Source organism: Entelurus aequoreus, linkage group LG07 (assembly GCF_033978785.1).
Source record: "Entelurus aequoreus isolate RoL-2023_Sb linkage group LG07, RoL_Eaeq_v1.1, whole genome shotgun sequence".
Lineage (NCBI taxonomy): Eukaryota > Metazoa > Chordata > Actinopteri > Syngnathiformes > Syngnathidae > Entelurus > Entelurus aequoreus.
The window spans coordinates 24,406,599-24,429,814 of record NC_084737.1 but is presented as its reverse complement, the minus strand read 5'-3'; the positions used below and the strand labels follow the sequence as shown (position 1 = coordinate 24,429,814).

Here is a 23,216-nt window from a genome sequence, read left to right as displayed (position 1 = left end):
ATCAAGAGAAGGCATTTTTAAAGTCACTTTTTATCTCTCCCGTGCCATTTAACACTAGGGCAATATTTTGTGTTTGTGCATTACTGTCAGTCCAACACTAGCAGATTTTAGCTGAATTGAACGGATTTGTTGCGGCGTCTGGGAAAAAATAGAATCTCTGCGTGTACTGTATATTAGAGTTGTGGAATGCGGAATGGCAATGGCACGTCGGTGACGTTCCGCGGGGGTGGAAACTGACACATAGCCTTCAAAAAACGTTGCGACGTGTGACGGTCTGCGACCGTTCCGCATTCAGTGGAAATCCTGGGTTAACTGAAACACCAAATAACAAATACATGTCCAAATAAATCTAAAAACTACACGTTGATGAGGCCCTCGGTCCTATTGCTTTAGACAGGGAAGATACAAGCCAGATACCAAGAAAACCCCTACTTGTATGTGTTTTATTTAAATTTAATCTTTTGTTTTCTATCTTGTATTATGTGTACATTTTTCTCATGTTATTACTGTGTAGTATGCCTGTTACCATGTATGTTATATTTGTTGTAAATATTCTACGTTGATAAATAAATGTTTTTATAATTTTTTTACTTCCTAAAAAGAAGTGCCCAAAAACTAAGTGTAGTAACATCATTTTACCACAAGATGCTACATTAAATAAGCAGAATGCCTAAATATAGATCCAACATCACAGCCCTCAATGAAGTAGTGAATACACAAGACACAACACAAACATCATGATAAATAATGTGAGTTATAAAAGCAGACTGACAGACATGTTCTGAATCAAAATCTAATGCTAGCAAGTATTGTTAGCAGAGCTTGATACAAAACTAGCATTTAGCTTGTCAATCGGATGTTAAACAGATCATTAAACCAGCACAAATAAGACAGAAACATGGTGAATACACAGCTTTAAACCTTAAACAGATGACAACACTTCATCCTGGAGCATCTGGACTCCCCAGGAACCTACGCTAGGATCCTGTTTGTGGACTGCAGCTCTGCGTTCAACACCATCCTCCCTGGACTGCTACGAGACAAGCTCTACCAGCTCAGCGTGCCCGACTCCCTCTGCAGTTGGATTAATGACTTCCTGACAGACCGAAGACAGCACGTACGGCTGGGGAAGATTGTCTCGGACAGTCGAACCACAAACACTGGTACTCCTCAGGGCTGTGTATTCTCCCCCTGGCTCTTCTCCCTGTATACAAACTGCTGCACCTCCAGTCACCAATCCGTAAAACTGCTCAAGTTTGCGGATGACACCACCCTCATCGGGCTCATCTCGAATGGCGATGAGTCCGCCTACAGGAGAGAGGTGGACCGGCTGACGTCCTGGTGCAGCCTCAACAACCTGGAGCTGAACGCCCAGAAAACAGTGGAGATGATCATGGACTTCAGGAAAGTCACAGCCCCACCATCCCCCCTCACCCTGATTGACTCTCCCACCCCCGTCCCCATTGTGGACTCCTTCCGTTTCTTGGGCACCACCATCACCCAGGACCTCAAGTGGGAGCTGACCATCAGCTCCCTCATCAAGAAGGCCCAGCAGAGGATGTACTTCCTGCGGCAGCTGAGGAAACTTAAGGTGCCGACAGAGATGCTGGTGCAGTTTTACTCAGCCATCATAGAGTCCATCCTGACCTCCTCCATCACAGTGTGGTTCCCCAGGCGCCTCAGTCCAGGATAAGAATAGACTGCAGCGCATCGTACGTGCTGCTGAGAAGGTGATTGGCTGCAAGCTCCTAACCCTCCAGGACTTGTTCTCCTCCAGGACCAGGAGGCGTGTGGGTCGGATCACAGCTGACTCTTCTCACCCTGGACACAAACTATTCTCCCCTCTCCCCTCAGGCAGGAGACTACGCTCCATCCAGACCCACACCTCCCGCCACCTGAACAGTTTTTTCCCCTCGGCCATCAGGAAAATGAACAATAACTCCTAACAGCAGCTCCTTGAATTCCTTAAAATTCCTTCTAAGTCTATCTGATAGCTCAGTCACAGCTCTTTTTATTACCAAATATGTGTTATATGTGTTTTATGTCGCACGTTTGCACCAAGAAAAATTCCTAGTTTGTGAACCCGTTCTCAAACAATGGCAATAAAACTATTCTGATTCTGATTCTGATTCTGATAAAGTGCCTACAAGGCTACTCACTTCTTAAAGGGCGCACACTGCCAGTTAGAAAACAAAAACAGAGTCTGTGTTTGACCACAACAACTAGTAAGATCAGTGTTGGCAACTCCTCAGTAAGGAAAGCAGCTATTGGCTGTCCTAAAAGTCGCCAGAAGACGTCATCACCTCATTTACATAATCCACTGCAATGGACTCTGAATGAAAGAGGAATGTCGTCACGGGAGAGATTAAAAAAAAAGGACTTTAAAAAATGCTAAATATGATTTGAACTGCAAATAAATTCTTCTGTTGATTCTTAGTTTTTCTTAAAATTAAAATTATTGTGCATTGTTAAATGTTAGAATATCACATTTGCTCAAAAGACTGAAGGGTTGTGACATTGACGAGCGAACAGAATCTATTGACTGGCTCATTAACATGAACCGTGTTCAATTAATGAGGCTCTCCTCTCTGCTCTGACTGCAGCTGGGACTGCTGCACGAGGCTACTGTCAACCTGACCACCCGTGAGGAGGGGCTCATGGCAGACTGATGCCTTCTTTCATGTCTCTAAAACATCCCCCAAAAAGTTGCGACGTTTGTCGCTTGTCCCTTTTGGGCAAAAAAAGGATTTAATATTTTTAAATACATTTCTTATTGCATAAAGGTCTGGGATATACATATAAAACAATCACAAAACAATATTCATATTACAAACGAGAGTAATAAAGATAATTAATAGAATGGATTATAGTGACCCAACAAATGATTCGTGAAGTCAAACATTTTGCAAACCCCAAAACCAGTGAAGTTGGCACGTTGTGTAAATCGTAAATAGAAACAAAATACAATGATTTGAAAATCCCTTTCAACCTATATTCAATTTAATAGACTGCAAAGACAAGATACTTAAGGTTTGAACTGGAAAACATTATTTTTTCAACATTTTAGCTCATTTGGAATTTGTTACCTGCCACAAGTGGCAAAAACGACTGAGAAAGTTGAGGAATGCTCATCAAACACTTATTTGGAAAATTCCACAGGTGAAGAGCTTAATTGGAAACAGGTGGGTGCCATGATTGGGTATTAACGCAGCTTCTATGAAATGCTCAGTCATTCACAAACAAGGGTGGGGTGAGGGTCACCACTTTGTGAACAAATGCGTGAGCAAATTGCCTAACAGTTTAAGAACAACATTTCTCAACAAGCTATTGCAAGGAATTTAGGGATTTCACCGTCTACGGTCCGTAATATCATCAAAAGGTTCAGAGAATCTGGAGAAATCACTGCACGTAACATTGAATGCCCATGACCTTGGATACCTCAGGCGGTACTGCAACAAAAAGTGACATCAGTGTGTAAAGGATATCACCACATGGGCTCAGGAACACTTCAGAAACCCACCGTCAGTAACTACAGTTTGTCGCTACATCTGTAAGTGCAAGTTAAAACTCTACTATACAGAGCGAAAACCATTTATCAACAACACCCAGAAATGCCGCCGGCTTCGCTGAGCCTGAGCTCATCTAAGATGGACTGATGCAAAGTGGAAAAGTGTTCTGTGGTCTGACGAGTCCACATTTCAAATTATTTTTGGAAACTGTGGACGTAGTGTCCTTCGGACCAAAAAGGAAAATAACCATCCGTATTGTTGTAGGCGCATAGTTCAAAAGCCAGCATCTGTGATGGTATGGGGGTGTATTAGTGCCCAAGACATGGGTAACTTACACATCTGTGAAGGCACCATTAATGCTGAAAGGTACACACAGCTTTTGGAGCAACATATATTGCCATCCAAGCAATGTTATCATGGACGCCCCTCCTTATTTCAGCAAGACAATGCCAAGCCATGTGTTACAACAGTGTGGCTTCATAGTAAAAGAGTGCGGGTACTAGACTGGCCTGCCTGTAGTCCAGACCTGAAGCGTAAAATACGACACTGGAGACCGCGGACTGTTGAACAACTTAAGCTGTACATCAAGCAAGAATGGGAAAGAATTCCACCTGAAAAGCTTAAAAAATTGGTCTCCTCAGTTGCCAAACGTTTACTGAGTGTTGTTAAAAGGAAAGGCCATATAATACAGTGATAAAAATGCCCCTGTGCCAATTGTTTTGCAATGTGTTGCTGCCAATAAATTCTAAGTTATTGATTATTTGCAAAATAAATAAAGTTTTTCAGTTCGAACATTAAATATTTTGTCTTTGCGCACAAGCACAACACTTCACAAATGGCTAACAAAGACTTAGAAATTAATCATTGTTATTATTATTATTTCAGTGGGTTTATTTTCAATGTGTGTTCAGTACAACAACAAACATGGGTTAGCACAGTGACATTTTGTTTACAGCATCAACAAGAAACAATTACTTGCATGATCCTTCAAGATACACTGGAACACAATGAAAGTCATGGCATTAGCCTCTGTTATTCATTCACAACATAGAGGCTAATGCCACCACTTTCGCACACAATACAATAACTGTTTGTTCCCAAATATTTTGAAGTTGCACAGATTACATTTTGGGCACATATGTGACTAAAATGGTTGTAAATTCAAGCCCTGGAAATGTTACTTAATTACTTGAATTAAAGTAATATCTGGATCGGGATAATTTGGCTTGTACATAATATATTTATATATATATATATATATATATATATATATATATATATATATATATATATATATATATATATATATATATATATATATATATATATATATATATATATATATATATATATATATATATTAGGGCTGCAACTAACGATTAATTTGATAATCGATTAATCTGTCGATTATTACTTCGGTTAATCGATTAATAATCGGATAAAAGAGACAAACTACATTTCTATCCTTTCCAGTATTTTATTGAAAAAAACAGCATACTGGCACCATGTTGTGGACATTGGGGGTGCAGCATACACCAATAATAACACAGAAATGTTACTCATCAGAACTGAATCAGATATTGCACACGTTTCTGTTGTGAATAATAAAGGATTCATTTTAGGCTGCCTCTGAATAATAGCATGAAATATTCCAGCACCTTCATAATGTTTAGTTATACTAAAGCGTCACTCAAATCTAAATATATTTATATAGCTTTATCAGCCCGGCTACATTGATCCATTATGAAACCAACCTGAGATATTTCTGTCCGTTACGTTTATTTCGAAATTGGTAACCGTGCGTTTTCTCTCTCAAAACGGAGTCAAATGTGCCGGAGACACATTATCAGCCCCACGTTGCAACAAAGGCATAACTTTAACGTTACTCACAAAAAAGCTGAACTCATGAATGCTTGTTGCCACTATGGACTTAAAAAGTTACGTACTGTGAGTTCTTCCCTTCATCCATGGCTACAACATGTTTCTTCTTCAGGTGCTCCTGAAGCAATGTTGTACTTCCGTGCCATTTTGCAGGAAACGGTCTTCTTTGAAGTCTTAAAAGTAAAGTGTTCCCACACTTTTGACGACTTAGGTCGTACACTTTTCTCCATTGAAGCAATAACCTCAAGATGTTTCTCCGCTAAACTATCGGTAGTGTTTTCCTGCGCCATTTTTGGAATTTTTCCAGCAAAGGAGACGCCGTCGTCACGTGAGCTGCACATGACACATCATTGGCTAGCTTACGCCACCTCATGAGACGTAGCCTAACCGCCGCCCTGGCGCTGTTTTGTACTGTTTTTGTACTTATTTTGATTATTGTTTCTCAGCTGTTTGTAAATATTGCAGTTTATAAATAAAGGTTTATAAAAAAATAAATAAAATACAAAATACAAAAAATACAAAAATACAAAAATAAAAGCCTCCGCGCATGCGCATAGCATAGTTCCAACGAATCGATGACTAAATTAATCGCCAACTATTTTGGCAATCGATTTTAATCGATTTAATCGATTAGTTGTTGCAGCCCTAATATATATATATATATATATATATATATATATATATATATATATATATATATATATATATATATATATATATATATATATATATATATATATATATATATATATATATATATATATATATACATATATATATATATATATATATATATATATATATATATATATATATATATATATATATATATATATATATATATATATATATTATGGCAAGCCGTTAAGGAAATTAAATATATATGGAAGTCTGAATAGAATTGAGAAACATTTATATATACTGTAAATAAGAAAGACTTAGAGTCTGTCTGCTGATCTGAAAAAGAGCCAAAGCTGTCAAAGAGCTGAGGGACCTTCTTCAAAGTCCAACGCTGAAACAAATAATGCAAACAATAAAACGTAATTACCAGGGCTTGAGATTAATGTAGTCCCGTCGACCCGGGGGCGGTAAAAAAAATGCACTGGACGAAATTAAATGTTCCCCGGGACGATGGCTTTTAACCATTTTCTTTCTTTTTCTTTTTATGTATTTATTCATTTTACATTTTATATTAAATGTCTTGGTTTTTCCACCCTCTGAAAATCCTATGAAATGTTTAACAAGCCATACTATAATAATACAACAGCTATTAATGTAACAATACAATAAAACAAATATATTTAATGATGTTTTTTTCATTATTTTAACTTTACATAGATTCTACAAGAAACACAAAACTTAAAAACTAAATTATTTACAATTGCAGACACAAGGTTCTTGTTCTGCAGTGCTGTGTGCTAATGTGCTTCGTACACCTGCAGGACCGCAAGCAAGGTCGCGGAGAAAATGCGGACTGGATTTTGAGTGATGTGGGCATTTTCTATATGAACAAGTGGAATGGATTGGATACCGACGCACTAAAGGGGCTCTGTATCTTACGCTATGAAGTAGGGGAAACTGAGTGAATAATGACAGGTTATATTATTATTTATTTAAACTCATATTCGGGCCACTTTATAATGAATATGTCGGCATGTATTTGTAAAAAATTTTTTTTTAAAAACAGATTTTTCTTTTTTTTTTCTTTTTTTAACACCAAATTATTTAGGGGGGCTTAAGAACATTTTAGGGGGGCTTGAGCGCCCCCCCCCCCCCTAAAATAGGCCTAACAACGCCAATGGTGTGAACTGGCATGAAATCTTCATAGGGGACAAACTCTTTGCAACATTATTCACAGAAAAGAAGACCAAGCCAGAGCGGAAGAACTTTTTACATGCGACATGGTGTAAAATCTAGATTTAGAATTGGTAATGAAACCATTACAAAACGTGTTCAAAAGGCGTATAAATGAATTGCTGAAATAAGTAGTTACATATTACATAATATCCAGATGTATTATTTTGTCAAAACTTTTATTAATCTACTTGTTAATTTACAGTTAATGTCTGGTTACTTTCTGTTGTAACATGTTTGCATCTGCGCTTCTGTTAAAATGTATTAAGCCCCTATTCTTCAGGTGCTTGATACTTAACATTAGTTTTAGTGATACTACACATTTGGGTATTGATCCAATAACAAGTAATTATAGGGACAATATAGATTGTACCAATGCTGATACTTATAATTAAAATTTTCAAGGTCATTTGATGATCACATTTGTAATCACCATTATTATCAATCAGACAAAAACACAGGATGGTGGTGTAACAATAGCAATTAAATACCTAAACTAGTTCCTTCTTTTGGGTCTGTTTTGAATTATTTGGTTTTTGCTCTTTTTTTGTCCTGCTCAGCAATTTAGACAAATCATATTGTTGATGTAGATGTCCATATCTGCTGTACAGATTTAGTTTACAGAAGAGAAGTGTGGGATACTTCTCTTGTTGATTTATTTGTATTTGACTTTATTAAATTGATTTATTTCATGTTTACACAGCCAGACCAGAGCAGGGGAGGACAGAAAGAAGAAAAATAGAAAGACATAACTGAAAACAACAAACCATAACAGAACAACATCAGCAAATATGATATGTAAAGATCCATCCACAAGTCTACATGTACAGATATGATAGGGAAAATGATAGCAAATTTGGCCCTGGATGGACACCACTTCGGCCCCGGGTTCAGTTCAAAACTTAGGGGACAAACATTTTTGCAGCAACATCTTAAAAACACTAGTGCTCCTGTCATACAGAGGAACTTGGACCATGTAAACACATTAGCAGATCCTTGTGTTGACATTTTAACTTTCACTATAGAGGACACTTGTATTTAGTATAACAGAACTATTTTCTTCAGAAATTTGTAACTGACAAAAGAAATAGAACAAAACCAAATGTCCACTGTAGAGGATGCCGGTTCTCAACATAGGAATAGTGAAGAGAGAATGTGAAAAAAATGTGGCCCCCAGAACAATTTAGTTGAAGAGCCCTGGTTTACACCAACAAGCATTCAAATAATGATATGGAAGCTGAAATAAGTCAATATTTTTAAAGTATGTGATCGAATAAAAACCTACCCATCTAATAAGTGACAGAATGTTCTCAATGAAGACACTTTAAATATGTGACACAACACATAGTATACGTCAGTAAACATCTGGAAAACATTTGATGGGTTTTTTTAACATTATTTTTACGCAACGTGGACCAGTAGTGACATAATGTTTAATGTTGTGGTTAATTCAGCAGCAAACAACAACAGGGGATTTCCAAAAAACACCTTTACTAGTGAGTTTACTAGCGACGCAGCCTTCAGGTCAGGGGACAGGGCACTGTACAGTGCTGCTAGGGCCGACCTGAAGAGAGGGATTAAAAAAGCAAAGGCGGACCACAGGAGGTGCATAGAGTCCCATCTGTCCTGCAATAACTCACGGGAGGTGTGGCGGGGCATTCATGACATCACGAACTACAGAGGCTGCAATGTGACAACTGCGGATCAGAGTGCGACACTGGCAGAGGAGCTTAACTGTTTCTTTGCCCGTTTCGATACCCCCCAGTGACACTCATCTGCTCCAGCCCTGCCCCCGCCCCCACCGGGCTCCGGCACTACTCCACTCACGGTACAGGAGCACAGTGTCAGACGAGTGCTCCTGGCTGTGTACCCCAGGAAGGCTGCCGGACCAGACGGAGTACCTGGAAAGGTGCTCAGGGCGTGCGCCCACCAGCTCGCTCCCCCCCTCACCAGGATCTTCAACCTCTCCCTGGCTCAGGCAGTCATCCCATCCTGCCTGAAGTCATCTACAATAATCCCGGTGCCGAAGAAGTCTCCCATCACCAGCCTGAATGATTACCGACCAGTGGCCCTCACTCTGGTAATCATGAAGTGCTTCGAGAGACTGGTTCTCCAGCACATCAAGGACCATATCCCTCCAGACTTTGACCCCCACCAGTTCGCATACCGGGCGAACAGATCCACAGAGGACGCCATCGCTGTTGCTCTCCACTCTGCTCTGAACCACCTGGAGCAGCAGCAGAGCTACGTCCGGATGCTCTCTGTGGATTATAGTTCTGCCTTCAATACAATAATCCCGGACAGACTCTGCAATAAACTGGACACTCTTGGCCTCCCCCCTCTCACAAACGCCTGGATAAGGGACTTCCTAACGGACCGACCCCAGAATGTGAGACTTGGCCCTCACCTCTCATCCACCCGCACGCTGAGCATCGGCTCCCCACAGGGCTGTGTGCTGAGCCCCCTCCTCTACTGCCTCCACACCCATGACTGCAGTCCAGCCCACAGTGACAACCTTATCGTCAAGTTTGCTGACGATACCACAGTGGTCGGGCTCATCTCCAGGGGTGACGAGGCTGCCTACAAGGAGGAGGTCCTGAAGCTGACGGCCTGGTCTTCGGAGAACAACCTCGCTCTCAACACCAGCAAGACCAGAGAGATCATCGTCGACTTCAGGAGGAGCAGCACCGACCCTGCCCCCCTCTACATCAACGGCGAGCGTGTGGAGGGGGTCCACACCTTCAGGTACCTTGGAGTCCACATCTCTAACGACTTTTCCTGAACAGTCAACACCACAGCAATCATCAAGAAGGCTCAGCAGCGGCTACACTTCCTGAGAGTCCTCGGGAAGTACAACCTGAAGCCTGACCTGCTGCTGACCTTCTACCGCTCGTCCATCGAGAGCCTGCTGACCTACTGTATTACAGTATGGTACGGCAGCTGCACTGCAGCAGACAGGGAGAGGCTGCAAAGAGTGGTCAAGACGGCTCAAAAGATTACCGGCCGCCCTCTCCCCTCTCTGATGGACATCTACACCTCCCGCTGCCTCAACAGAGCCGGTGCCATCATCAAGGACAGCACCCACCCTGGCTCTGACCTGTTCCACCTGATGTCCTCTGGGAAGCGCTACAGGTGCATTAAAACCAAGACGAACAGGCTAAAAAACAGCTTCTTCCCCAGGGCCATAACCACCCTGAACAGACTTCCCCATTGACCCTCATAACTGCCTTCTCTTCGGTGCAATAACCCATTCCACCAACCACCCTGTTTCATGTAGATATTCATGTACATATTCATTTCACCCTCTGTATAGAGTGTACACTTGTTTTATCGCACTGTATGGAATGGCCTCAATCTCGTTACCCTGCGTAATGACAATAAAGCTGATTCTGATTCTGATTCTGATTCTGAGTCTAAGAGGAGCATCAATATTTGCTTTCAAAATATGGCAAATCTCCTGGGAAAATTGGTCAAAATATGTCATTTCTTTTCATCACAACAACTCACCATGCTCAATTTTATAGCGGTTTATGAATTGAATACATTTTAAGGTTTCCCACAACACTGCACAAGGAAGAGCTATTCCCTTTCTAGAAAGGGAGTAGGGGGTGTGGCAGCTGAGCGTTGCAGTAAAAAAAAGGCAACTTTTCTCAGCGGGCATGGGCTTGAGTAGTGGTTATTAGTAATCCATTTTACTAATTGTTTTTAATACTAAATATTGGTATCATACGTGTATCTATTGTATCTACTAATGCAGTTATGTTGTACATATAAAGAGGCTGATACTGACATTTGTCAATATTTAATACGTCAAAGACTCGGATAAATTGCTAAATTTGCAAAGCGGACCTTGCTTTTGGAGCGAAAACATGTCGGACAGCTGGAGGATCCAATTCCCGACTATCCTTGTTAGCTTCTTAGCTAACAAGAAAAAGACAATGTTGAGTGAAAAACAGATTTATTTATCGTGTTATCCAAAAATTGACAGCTTTGTCTAAATACATCATTATCATCACAATATATATTTTCTTTCTGTGGAAGCTACCTAGCTTTGGTCTCGTTTTGTTGTTATTGACACTATTTTGACTGTCTTTTGTTGACCTCAAAATCATGTATTGTTTGTTTTTATCAGCACTTTCCCTGTCCTTGCTTTTAAGTGGACAAACATTTAATATAGTAATTATTTTGTAACAGTCTAATGAGCAACACAGTAACAGTATAAATACATATGTGTGAGCTTTTGTTATTACTGTGATATTGTGGTAATGCATGTTGATGACACATTCTAGCTGTGTCCCACACATTCGACAACAACAAGCACATTGTAGCATTCTTGCTGGCGGCTAACGTGCCTCCACAGTACAAAGTCACATCTAAGTCAGCAATCCTCGTCTTCATAGCGTCAAAATATGTTTCTTACAAGTAGCATTATCACTGGAGGACAAGGAATAGATAAACATGCAACACTACACACTGTTGGGGAAAAAGCTAACCGCAAACTAGTGCTCTTGAATGCATACAAAAGTGGCAGATCAATACAAAACCCGTTCACGCTCAACACTACCGTGATTAGATTGATATTTGTTATTACCACATAATATATTGCCATACTTGTTAATGTTTACAAACTCAGCAAATAAGTCCCAGGACACAGGAAGACTTTAATGGCGAAAACCAGACAGTTTCAATCAATCAATCAATCAATGTTTATTTATATAGCCCTAAATCACAAGTGTCTCAAAGGGCTGCACAAGCCACAACGACATCCTCGGTACAGAGCCCACATACGGGCAAGGAAAAACTCACCCCAGTGGGACGTCAATGTGAATGACTATGAGAAACCTTGGAGAGGACCGCATATGTGGGTAACCCCCCCCCCCTCTAGGTTTAAATCATAGCCGATAATTGGAAACAAAACATTTCATTGATATTGTTACACTTCCATTCTGTGTTTTTGTCTGATTATAATTGTGATCAAAATAATTTTGAAATTCAAAAACAAAATGAATACTGCCCCTGTAAGTACTTGGAGCAGCCGCCAAGACAATGTTTCGAAAAATAGACAGAATACAATAGAGAGCAATTCGAATTAGTATTGGTGCAGTTAAAACAAGTCCCACAAATGCCATCTTAATTGAAGCAAATGAACTACCTCTAAATTTAAGAAGAAACAAACTATATTTGGTGTACTGGACACAACTAAAGGGTTCTGGAGAGGAACAACCAGCAACAAATGTTTTGGTGGACTGCTGGGATTACAGACAAAAACAAAAGTGTACAGGTTTTGGATTGCCTATTGAAAGTGCACCAGCTCAGCTCAGTTTAAACAAAGTGGAGTACAGCCCGGTTTCAGTGTGGGGAGATGTCCCGCCCTTGGATTCTTCCTCGACCAAGGGTAGACATTGAATTAGTAGAGAGAAGGAAAGGGTGGAAAGAATATGATAATGTGCCCATGGTCGAAACATATGTGAACACAAGATTCTATGGTTTTCTGAATATCTATACAGACACACTGGACTGAGGGCAACATTGTACTTATTAGACAAAGTGGCAACAAATACATGTGAGCTATGTGGGGTTGTTGAAAATGTGCAGCATGCGCTGATGGATTGTAGGTTGCAGAGGAAGACACTAAGGGACAAATTGTACAGTCTTGGTAGGGGATGGAGTTTAAAGGCAATTTTAGGGAAGGGAGAAAACAATAAAGAATGTAGCAATGCTCTAATGGGATATCTTAAGATCACTGGTTTAATACTGTAGGTTTTATTTTATTTATTTTTATTTATTTATTTTTCTTGTTTTTCCTTTTGTTATGTGTGGTTTTGTGTAAATACATATTTGACATGTACTGTATATATACCAATATAGTCTGTAACCGAAGTACTCACCCTGAGGATACACACTCCAGTACAGTAGGTGGCGGTATGCACCTATAACGTTGGTTGCAACCCGCCTTAAAGTGAAGAAGAAGAAGGAAAAGACGAAGGAAGATGGTGTTTGATAGATAAGGCCTAAACATGGGCAATATAGTTCTGTATTTTTAATCAGTACATACATGTGCACATATATGTTGTTTGATAGAGTAAACATCGTCAGTAATTGTTTGTATCCGGATACATTAGTCTTAGCGTCTTTTGACGCTTCTCGTGTTTGCTAGTTAACCTAAGCTAGCTGTTAGCCATCTTAGTTTGCTAGCTTAGCTTGTTAGGTGCTAACAAAGACGCGACATATTCCTTCAATTTTGCGCGTATTAAGAACACAGAACTAGTTATCAACACATCGCTAAGCAGAGATCAAGTGTGAGTGTAAAGTGTTGTGATTGTGTGAAAATGTACGAGGAGGAACTTTGTCCAACAAAAGAGGAGAAGGAACGACAACATCAACTACTGGACGCTGTTTTCAAGAAACCTCAAGTTGTGTTACACAGAAAAGGTTTGTTTACTTCTTACTCTCACACGTGTACTAACTTTATATGTATGTATTACCACCATTCTTAAATATGTTGTATGTAAGAATGTGGGTGTTCTTGTGAAGATGATGCACGTACGTCTGGTACTTGCAACCACTTGGTTTCCGGCGTTCTGTCAAATTTAGCTACCTGTAAAAAATAGTTAATTATCCTAGTCCATTTGTAAATACATTGTTTTCCTAAAGTGTAATCTTCTCACTTTATCCAGACAGTCATTAGGACAAAAGACCCCGGGAGGACTCTGCCCTTTAAAAGGGAAAGCCCAAACATATTCACTGAGGCAGGACAATATCAAGATGAATTCATTATATTGGCATAATCGGCTATGAGGCATTTTATTATTATCAATATATCCTCTTCTTGTTAAATTATATATGTTTGTTCTGATTTCTAATTGAAAAGGGAACTGCACTTAGTGGAATATTTCACAGTCCCTATGTAAGACAAGAACACATGTTTTATTTATTTAATGCATTCTAAATTGTAAATAAACGCTATTGCTCTAAATAACATTCTGAAACCTCCATCAACATTTTAAATATGCACTAAGTAAATGTGTAATGTAATAACGGCACATTCATAATAACATAATATTTACGTATTTCACTCATAAGCATACAGCGGCATAATAATTTCATAGACACATCACAACGTTCGCTTTTTTCTTCAAAATTAACAACACTACTAATCATGGCAGACTTCTTGAGAGACAACAAACATAATAAAACAATCACGTACTGTACAATTTCTGCTCTCACTGGAATGCAGACTGTTGGGATGTTCATATCTTCTCGTTAAGATGAATAATTCATCCTCGCAAAGGTTAAAAAAAGGGTGGGCGCAAAATAGGTATTTTAGCGTCTTTCTTGCCATCGCCAGGTCTAAGTTGGATGTCAAAGTTGACCAACTTCTCGGTTTAGGTCCTTAACGTTAGCGCTTATAATAACAACATCACAAATAGTTGGTTAATATTCAGGTCACAAAATTTAAATGGAGTATTGTTGGCAGTTTTTGGATGGTTATTTTGAGGACTTTGTGGACCGAATAGAGGAGCTCCAATTGACTCCATTGTTAGCAGATTTTTGTTCACGTTTATTTACTAATTAGAATTCATAAACATTTTAAACATGTGTTCTTTTCTTACATAAACATTGTGAATGATAGGCAACATTCAAAAAGAGTGCAGTCCTTCACATTAAAGATGAAAACCAATTGAGGTTGTTTATTGATATTATCCACAATGAAGTTACACCAATACTAATAAGCACACAAGGGAAAGTACATTAATATACACATTCAGTCGTGGTCAAAAGTTTACATACAATAACATATTGTCATGCTGTCTTGAGTTTCCATTTATTTCTACAACTCTTATTTTTTGGTGTTCCTGGGATTAAAGGCCTCACCTTTCTCCTCCAAACATATTGCTGGGTATGGTTGTCAAACAGCTAAATTTTTGTTTCATCTGACATCACATGGACAAAGATAAGATCTTCTGGAGGAAAGTTCTGTGGTCAGATAAAACAAAAATTGAGCTGTTTGGCCACAATACCCAGCAATATGTTTGGAGGAGAAAAGGTGAGGCCTTTAATCCCAGGAAAACCATTCCTACCGTCAAGCATGGTGGTGGTAGTATTATGCTCTGGGCCTGTTTTGCTGCCAATGGAACTGGTGCTTTACAGAGCGTAATTGGGACAATAGAAAAGGAGGATTACCTCCAAATTCTTCAGGACAACCTAAAATCATCAGCCCGGAGGTTGGGTCTTGGGCGCAGTTGGGTGTTCTAACAGGACAATGACCCCGAACACCCGTCAAAAGTGGTAAAGGAATAGCTAAATCAGGATAGAATTAAGGTTTTAGAATGGCCTTCCCAAAGTCCTGACTTAAACGTGTGGACAATGCTAAACAAACAAGTCCATGTCAGAAAACCAAGAAATTTAGCTAAACTACACCAATTTTGTCAAAAGACTGCCAGATGCTTGTAGGTGGCTACCAAAAGCACCTTATTGCAGTGAAACTTGCCAAGAGACATGTAACCAAATATTAAAATTGCTGTATGTATACTTTTGACCCAACAGATTTGATCACATTTTCAGTAGACCCATAACAAATTCACAGCCCTTTGAGACACTTGTGATTTAGGGCTATATAAATAAACATTGATTGATTGATTGATAATAGAACCAAACTTCATGAATGTTTTTTGTGACCAACAAGTATGTGCTCCAATCACTCAGCCACAAAAAAATAAGAGTTGTAGAAATTATTGGAAACTCAAGACAGCCATGACATTATATACAAGTGTATGTAAACTTTTGACCACAACTGTATGCGTAAGAATAGTGTTAACCACCAAGATATCGTCTTGTTCTCCTAAAGCCGATATCGTGTATCCTTTGGTGAGCTGCCCGTATCGTCACACCCCAAGTTAAAAGCACACCAACCTCATGACATGACACTTCCACGTGATGTAGAACAGTAGTACAGCATTTTCAACATACACACACATCTCAAAAGAAGAATATAAAAAATAAATACCTGTATATTTGGTGGGCCAAACGAAATGACTCGGCGAACCAATTTTTGGGATAGGCGATATGACCTAAAATCTATATCCTAACATAACAATATTATATCACAATATATCATTTGGTATATGAATGATAATAGAATAATTTCAAAACGGGTTAAAGGTTCCTAATTTGGCTGCTGACATATGCAGTAACATATTGTGTCATTTTTTATTGTATTATTTTGTTAAAGATATTATTAATGTAATTGTTAATTTACTGTTAATATCTGGTTACTTTCTGTTGTAACATGTTTCTATCTACATTTCTGTTCAAATGTAATAATCACTTATTCTTCTGTTGTTTGATACTTTACATTAGTTTTGGGTGATACTACACATTTGGGTATGGATCTGATACCAAGTAGTAATCAATCAATCAATGATCTAGCTTAGCAACAGGCTAGCTGAAAGTGAGGCGGTGCTTTGTAAGTTGGAAAGGCTACTAAATGTGTTGGAGAAGGAACAAAGAAAGCTGTAAAACAATTAAAAGCACACAGGTAGAAAAATAGCATTTAGCTTTTGAATGGCAAATAGCAGCAGCAGTGGGAGTGAGCCAGGTTGTTTCAAGTCCAGTTGACAGCAAATCTAAACAAATGATGGAGTTGCGGAGACACGATAAGCATTAACAACATGTCCCTTCTTTTCTCAACCGTCATTGTGAAAGTGCAATACATTGTTTAACAGTAAATAATTGTGATTTCAATATTGATAAAAGTAATCGTGATTATTATATTGGCCATAATTGTGCCGCCTTAGGGCCACATTTTGACATATTTTCCCTTCACTATTATTCTTATTTTGAGAACCAGCGTCTTCTGCAGTGGACATTTGTTTTTGGTCTATTTCTTTTGTCAGTTGCACATTTCTGAAGAAAATAGTGCTGTTATACAAAATACAAGAATCCTCTATAGTGAACGTTAAAATGTCAACACAAGCATCTGCTAATGTGTTTACACGGTCCATGTTCCTCTGTACAACAAGAGCACTCTAGTGTTTTTAGGAAGTTGCTGCAAACATTTTGAACTGAACACAGGGGCCCGTGTGATGTCATTCCAGGGCCCAATTTGGACCACGGGCCGCCAGTTGAATAGTCCTGCTGTAAACAGTAGCGTTGCACAATATAGACGATGTATATGATATTCGCGCATCAAGGTTAGCTTGTAATTCAGCTGCTCTATATTGCTGTTCTGCTTCAATCCGTGCCTGCTCGATTAGCATGTCTGCTTGTCTTTGAGCTAATGTACCCTTGACTCTTGCAGCTTCGTCTCTGGCTCTTGCTCTGAAAGCAGAACCGTGTGATGAATGGCTAGAGCTGCCAGAGCGATTAGTATGATTGGAGCGTTCAGAAGGTGCACCTCGATCTTCAGGTTTACGGTTTTGATCATCCATGATATAGTGTTGAATGTCTTTCTGGTCATGGAATGTCTTAATGGCTCACTTTCCGTTGAAAGGAGACTAAAATGTTAACCGTATTACTAGTCTGTTCTTGCTTTTTACTGGTTAGCTTAGCAGATAGCTAAAATTATATAATCCTTGATGAAAAAAGAGACCCAAGCGTCTGGAGTGTAGTTTAGGCCTTTTTTAGTGTAGGATCAATAGTATTTTGTAAAACTGTGAACAAAAACACATAAAAAAACATATTACATTCAGCATATATCTACATACAACATACATTTTTACTTAGCTATATAAACCAATATAGAAATTTGTTATGTGACCTATTTAGCATCCAAACCAACTAAGGCTGAAACGACGCGTCGACATAGTCGACGTCATAGGTTACGTAAATACGTCGACGCGTCGCATATTTACGTCACACTACCATCATGGCGGAGCGCAAAGCAGACGGTGCGAGCGAGGGGGAAAAAGCACGCCAAAAGTCGTCAAAAGTGTGGGAGTATTTCAATACACGGCCTAATAATGTTGTTGTATGCACACTGTCCTGGGTATGACGTTAAACTACATCCAGGCATGAGATGGGAGGTTGTGTGTGGGGTTAGTGAGTCCCAACTAACGTCTATAAAATGCACACAAAGAACCGTTTGCACCTTCTCTTGTGACTGGCGGGCGGTCAGCGCCATAAAGCTGAGCGGGTCCCAGGGTAATTGGGGTGCGGACAACCAACAGGACAGACTAAGTTCAACAGCCCAGTAAGGCAATTAGTCTAGGAGAAGGATCTCTGATATAAAATACCCCTTCCAACCCGCACCAAGCCAGCGTGGAAGGTGTAGGCTAATAACCAGCATGAAGAGTACGCCAAGAGAGATTGTTCACTATGGCAGAAACATGCTGAGGCTTTCGTCCAGCAGTGGACTGACAACGGCTAAAGATGAGATGCACACTGTGTCGAGCAGAAATGGCCTATCATACCAGCACAACGGCTATGAACGAACATTAGAAAAGAAAACCATCAACTAGTCAATCGTCCGCGTGAGCATACGTTGTCATCATTACACAAAAACATGAATGTGTCATTTGTATCTGCTAGGGGTGTAACGGTAGGTGTTTTGTATTGAACCGTTTCGGTACGGGGCTTTCGGTTCGGTACGGGGGTGTACCGAACGAGTTTCTAAGCTAAAGCTAAAGTCTTAACAAGCTGCTTTGCTCCTTCTGCCTCTGTCTCAGCACGCAGCATTGTCCCACCCACACAACCATCTGATTGGTACACAGAAAGCGCTAACAGCCAATCAGCAGTGCGTATTCAGATCGTTAACAGCCAATCAGCAGTGCGTATTCAGAGCGCATGTAGTCAGCGCTTCAGCGTCGAGCAGATAGGTGTTTAGCAGGTGAGCATCAGGCAGCGGACTCTCCCCAAATGATAATAAACACCTCCCAGTCAACTACTAGTAACATCACTATGAGCCCGTTGACCTTCTAGAAACTTAAACTGCAGCTCAGCTCACTCGCAGTCCTGGCTTGAGGTGAAGGCTAATTACCTCTCAGTTCCAGCCACATCGACCCCTTCTGAGCGCCTATTTTCAGCTGCTGGGAATATTGTAAACAAGAAAAGAAACAGCCTCACCCAGAGCATGTAGACATGCTAACCTTTCTTCATTACAACTGTTAGTCACTCACTGGAATGAGTAGAATTGGTTATTGTGTACTGTGTTGGACTGGATGTTTATTTTTCACATTTTAAAAGCAATACTTAATGTTTACAGTGCTCCAGAATATTTAGATTGGCACTTTTTTGTATTGGATGTTTATCTTTATTTTTGCACATTTTAACAAATAAGCAATACTTTCACTTTTGTTGAAATGTTTACACTGTTGTTACAGAATACTTCGTTTTGCACTTTTTTGTATTGGATGTTTATCTTTATTTTTGCACATTTTAAAGCAAAATAAGCAATACTTTTACTTTTGAAATGCTTATACTATTGCAGAATATTAACATTTGCACTGGATGTTTACTTTTATATTTGCACATTAAAAAGCAAATAAGCTACTTTTAATTTTGTTAAATGTTAAAAGTTTTAAATGTTTACATTGTTACAGAATATTTTGTCATGTTGTCAATGTTGACTGAGTGGCCATACTTTTTTTTTTTTGTAAATAAAAGCCATGCCTTTTGAAAAAACTGGCCTACATTTATTTTTTCATCCTCATTTTAAATAAAAAAAATAATCGGTAAAAAGAAAAATAATCTATAGATTATTCGAAAAAATAATCTATAGATTAACCGATTAATCGAAAAAAATAATAATCTATAGATTAATCGATAGAAAAATAATCGTTAGCTGCAGCCTTAAAACCAACAAAATGCTGCCAGTAATTAGTAATTAGTTTTCAACAATAGACACAAATATCTTACTAAAGCAGTCTTAAACTGAAAATACACAAATAATGTGTCACAGCATACATATGCATGTTGCATTCACATAAACTTACAGGTTTAGACCTTCAAAGTTGAAAAGTAAGCTTGAAGCCTGCAGTGATTGCTGTTTGTTTGACATGTGCTCTCATACTGATTGTACCTGCGGTCTGAAACACACACACTAAGCTGGCTACGGCAAGACAGGAGGGTCAAAATAGAACACAAACTGCAAAACTAGTTTCCACCACTATGTGTCTTAGAAAATAACATTGTGGGGCATAACAAATATCGTTACATTGCCATGCTGTGTTTTTGTCCGATTATAATTGTGATCAAAACTTGCAAATTATCAAACAGATGAATAAATGTTTAGTACATTTTAACGGAAATGTAAATGGAACCATGTTATAACTGAACGCTTATCGAGAAAGCTATCAATCTGTAAATCCTTTCTGTGTGTGGGCCGGGTAAGGTTTCCCATGTTGAGTCGAATTAAGTAAAATTAACCATTAACAGCAAATTAGTAAGTACATTAATGATAGTTTCGAGAAAATAATACTGGAAATGATGTGATGTTTTACTGCATATTTCAGCAACTAAATTAGGAGCCTGTGTAGCCTGTTTAAAAATGGTTATGTTAGTAATTTGATATGAAATAATGTATCGCAAAGTCAATTTTAAACCATATAGCCCACTCCTAGTAAAAAGTCCTATCATCCTGGCTTGTTTTTCTTTTCCTGTGAATAATGTTGTAAAGAGCAGCATGTTTGTGTGTCACTGAGATTTCAAGACAGTTCATACAACAACTTGTTTTTCCTGAGTGCATGTAAACGTGACTGAGCAGAGCTGGATGTTTCTAAAACGTGTTTGTCTTGTTGTGTCCTGCAGACGTCTGTGAAGAACATCTTCACCCTGAGCAACAGAAGTGGAGCATCATGATGGTGATGGAGGAGCCACAGCCCTCCCACATTAAGAAGGAAGAATACCCACTGATCCTACATTTTAAAAAGGAAGAGAAGGACCCACTGACACCCCATTATAAAGAGGAAGAGGAGGACCCACGGACACCTCATTTTAAAGAGGAAGGGGAGAACCCACTGACCCCTCACATTAAGGTGGAAAAGGAGGACCCACTGACCCCTCACATTAAAGAAGAAGAGGAGGACCCACAGACTCCTCACATTAAGGAGGAAGAGGAGGAACGACTAACCCCTCACATTAAGGAGGAAGAGGAGGAACGACTAACCCCTCACATTAAGGAGGAAGAGGAGGAACACAGCATCAGTCAGGAGGGAGAGCATCTTGAATGTTTGGAGGACTTCCCAGTGACTGGTGTGATTGTGAAGAGTGAAGATGATGAGGTCAAAGGTGAGAGTGAGGAGAAGAGAGAGGCAGAGCCTCCAAGCAGCAGCTCAACTCAACACATGACAACAGAAGCTGATGGAGACCACTGTGGAGGATCACAAGCAGACAAGATCTTAGCTCCACTATCAGATAGTGACGACACAACGTCTCACTCTCCTGACACTGATGATGAAGACTCTAAAGATGATAAGACATGTCACACTGACAACACACGCTTTAAATGTTCTCAGTGTGACAAAACGTTTAAATACCATTGGGATCGGAAAGTACACATGAGAACACACACTGGAGAAAAACCTTTTTCCTGTTCAGTTTGTGGTAAAGGTTTTACACGAAATCGTGATCTGAAAAGACACACAAGAATCCACACTGGAGAAAACCCCTTTTCTTGTTCAGTCTGTGGTAAAGGTTTTGCGGGAAAAAGTGATCTGAAAATACACACAAGAATGCACACTGGAGAAAAACCCTTTTCCTGTTCAGTCTGTGGTAAAGGTTTCGCACGAAATAGTCATCTGAAAATGCATACAAGAATCCACACTGGTGAAAAATCATGTATCTGTTCAGTCTGTGGTCAAGGTTTTAAACAAAATTGTGATCTGAAAAGACACACAAGAATCCACACTGGAGAAAACCCTGTTTCCTGTTCAGTCTGTGGTAAAGGTTTTGCGGGAAAAAGTGATCTGAAAGTACACACAAGAATGCACACTGGAGAAAAACCCTTTTCCTGCTCAGTCTGTGGTAAAGGTTTTGCACAAAATGGTCATCTGAAAAGACACACAAGAATCCACACTGGTGAAAAATAATTTATCTGTTCAGTGTGTGGTAAAGGTTTTGCACAAAATGGTCATCTGAAAAAAAACACGCAACAATGCACACGGAGAAAAAAAACCTATTCGTGTCTTGTCTGTGGTAAAGGTTTTGCACAACAAAGTCATCTGAAAAGACACAAATTGCACACTGGAAAAAAAAAGTTTCCTGTCCAGTCTAGGGTAAAGGTTTTATACAAATTAAGACTCTTAAAGTACACTGGAGACAAACCATTCGCCTAGAAGGCATTATTGATAATGCAGAGCAGAAAGCACACTGGTGAAAATCCTTTTATCAGCTCAGTCGGCTTTAAATGTGTCATATACAGTCTATCTTTGAAAAGACACATTAAAACACACACTCAAAAAAAAACCTTTAGTTGCAGTGTGTGTGTGTTTTTGTTTGGTAAATGACAGACCATGAGAGATTATCATCACACTTCAACATCTCTAACATGTAAATGATGCGTCTTTCCTAGATTAGCATTGTAAATGTAAATATGTTCTTAATTGTTTTACCCTGGATAAATAAATGTTAAATAAATACATGTAAACTAAGAAGTAAGTGTTTATATATACTACATTACCCAAAAAGGTTAGTGCTGTAGACAGGAACAGGAAGTAGGTTTGAGTTATATTGAAATACATTTGTGCCGTTTGATCAATAAAGAGTTGATATATTGTTACATGTTGTTGTTCCTGCTTTGTCTACACAAGAAACACGTTTGGATAGGGCAGCTGCTTGAGCGTCATCAGATCAATAATACGTCAGTACAAAATGAGTGAAGAGACTCCGACTGGTGGTCTCGCTGGCAAATGTCACTCCAAATTACATCCTGAAATAACTTTAGATAAAACTAAATATTATATCCATAATACATCCTGTTTAAAAACATTCCTGGATTTCATTCCGACAATAAAATTACATTTGTCTACAAATAAT

At 39.2% G+C, this 23,216-nt stretch overlaps 1 protein-coding gene across 1 annotated transcript; it reads left to right on the top strand.

The window, feature by feature from the left end:
* Positions 1–12,875: 12,875 nt before the first annotated feature.
* LOC133653565 (zinc finger protein 391-like) lies at positions 12,876–22,934 on the top strand. The gene is made up of 2 exons (XM_062052986.1): positions 12,876–13,676; positions 20,991–22,934. Exons 1-2 carry the CDS (start codon positions 13,574–13,576, stop codon positions 22,268–22,270), a joined length of 1,383 nt encoding a protein of 460 aa, XP_061908970.1. The 5' UTR covers positions 12,876–13,573; the 3' UTR covers positions 22,271–22,934.
* Positions 22,935–23,216: the final 282 nt, after the last annotated feature.

Coding starts and splice junctions, on each gene's coding strand:
- LOC133653565 (XM_062052986.1), top strand. CDS start 13,574: ATGTACGAGGAGGAACTTTGTCCAACAAAAGAGGAGAAGGAACGACAA. Junction 13,677..20,990: donor AGTTGTGTTACACAGAAAAG/GTTTGTTTACTT, acceptor TGTGTCCTGCAG/ACGTCTGTGAAGAACATCTT.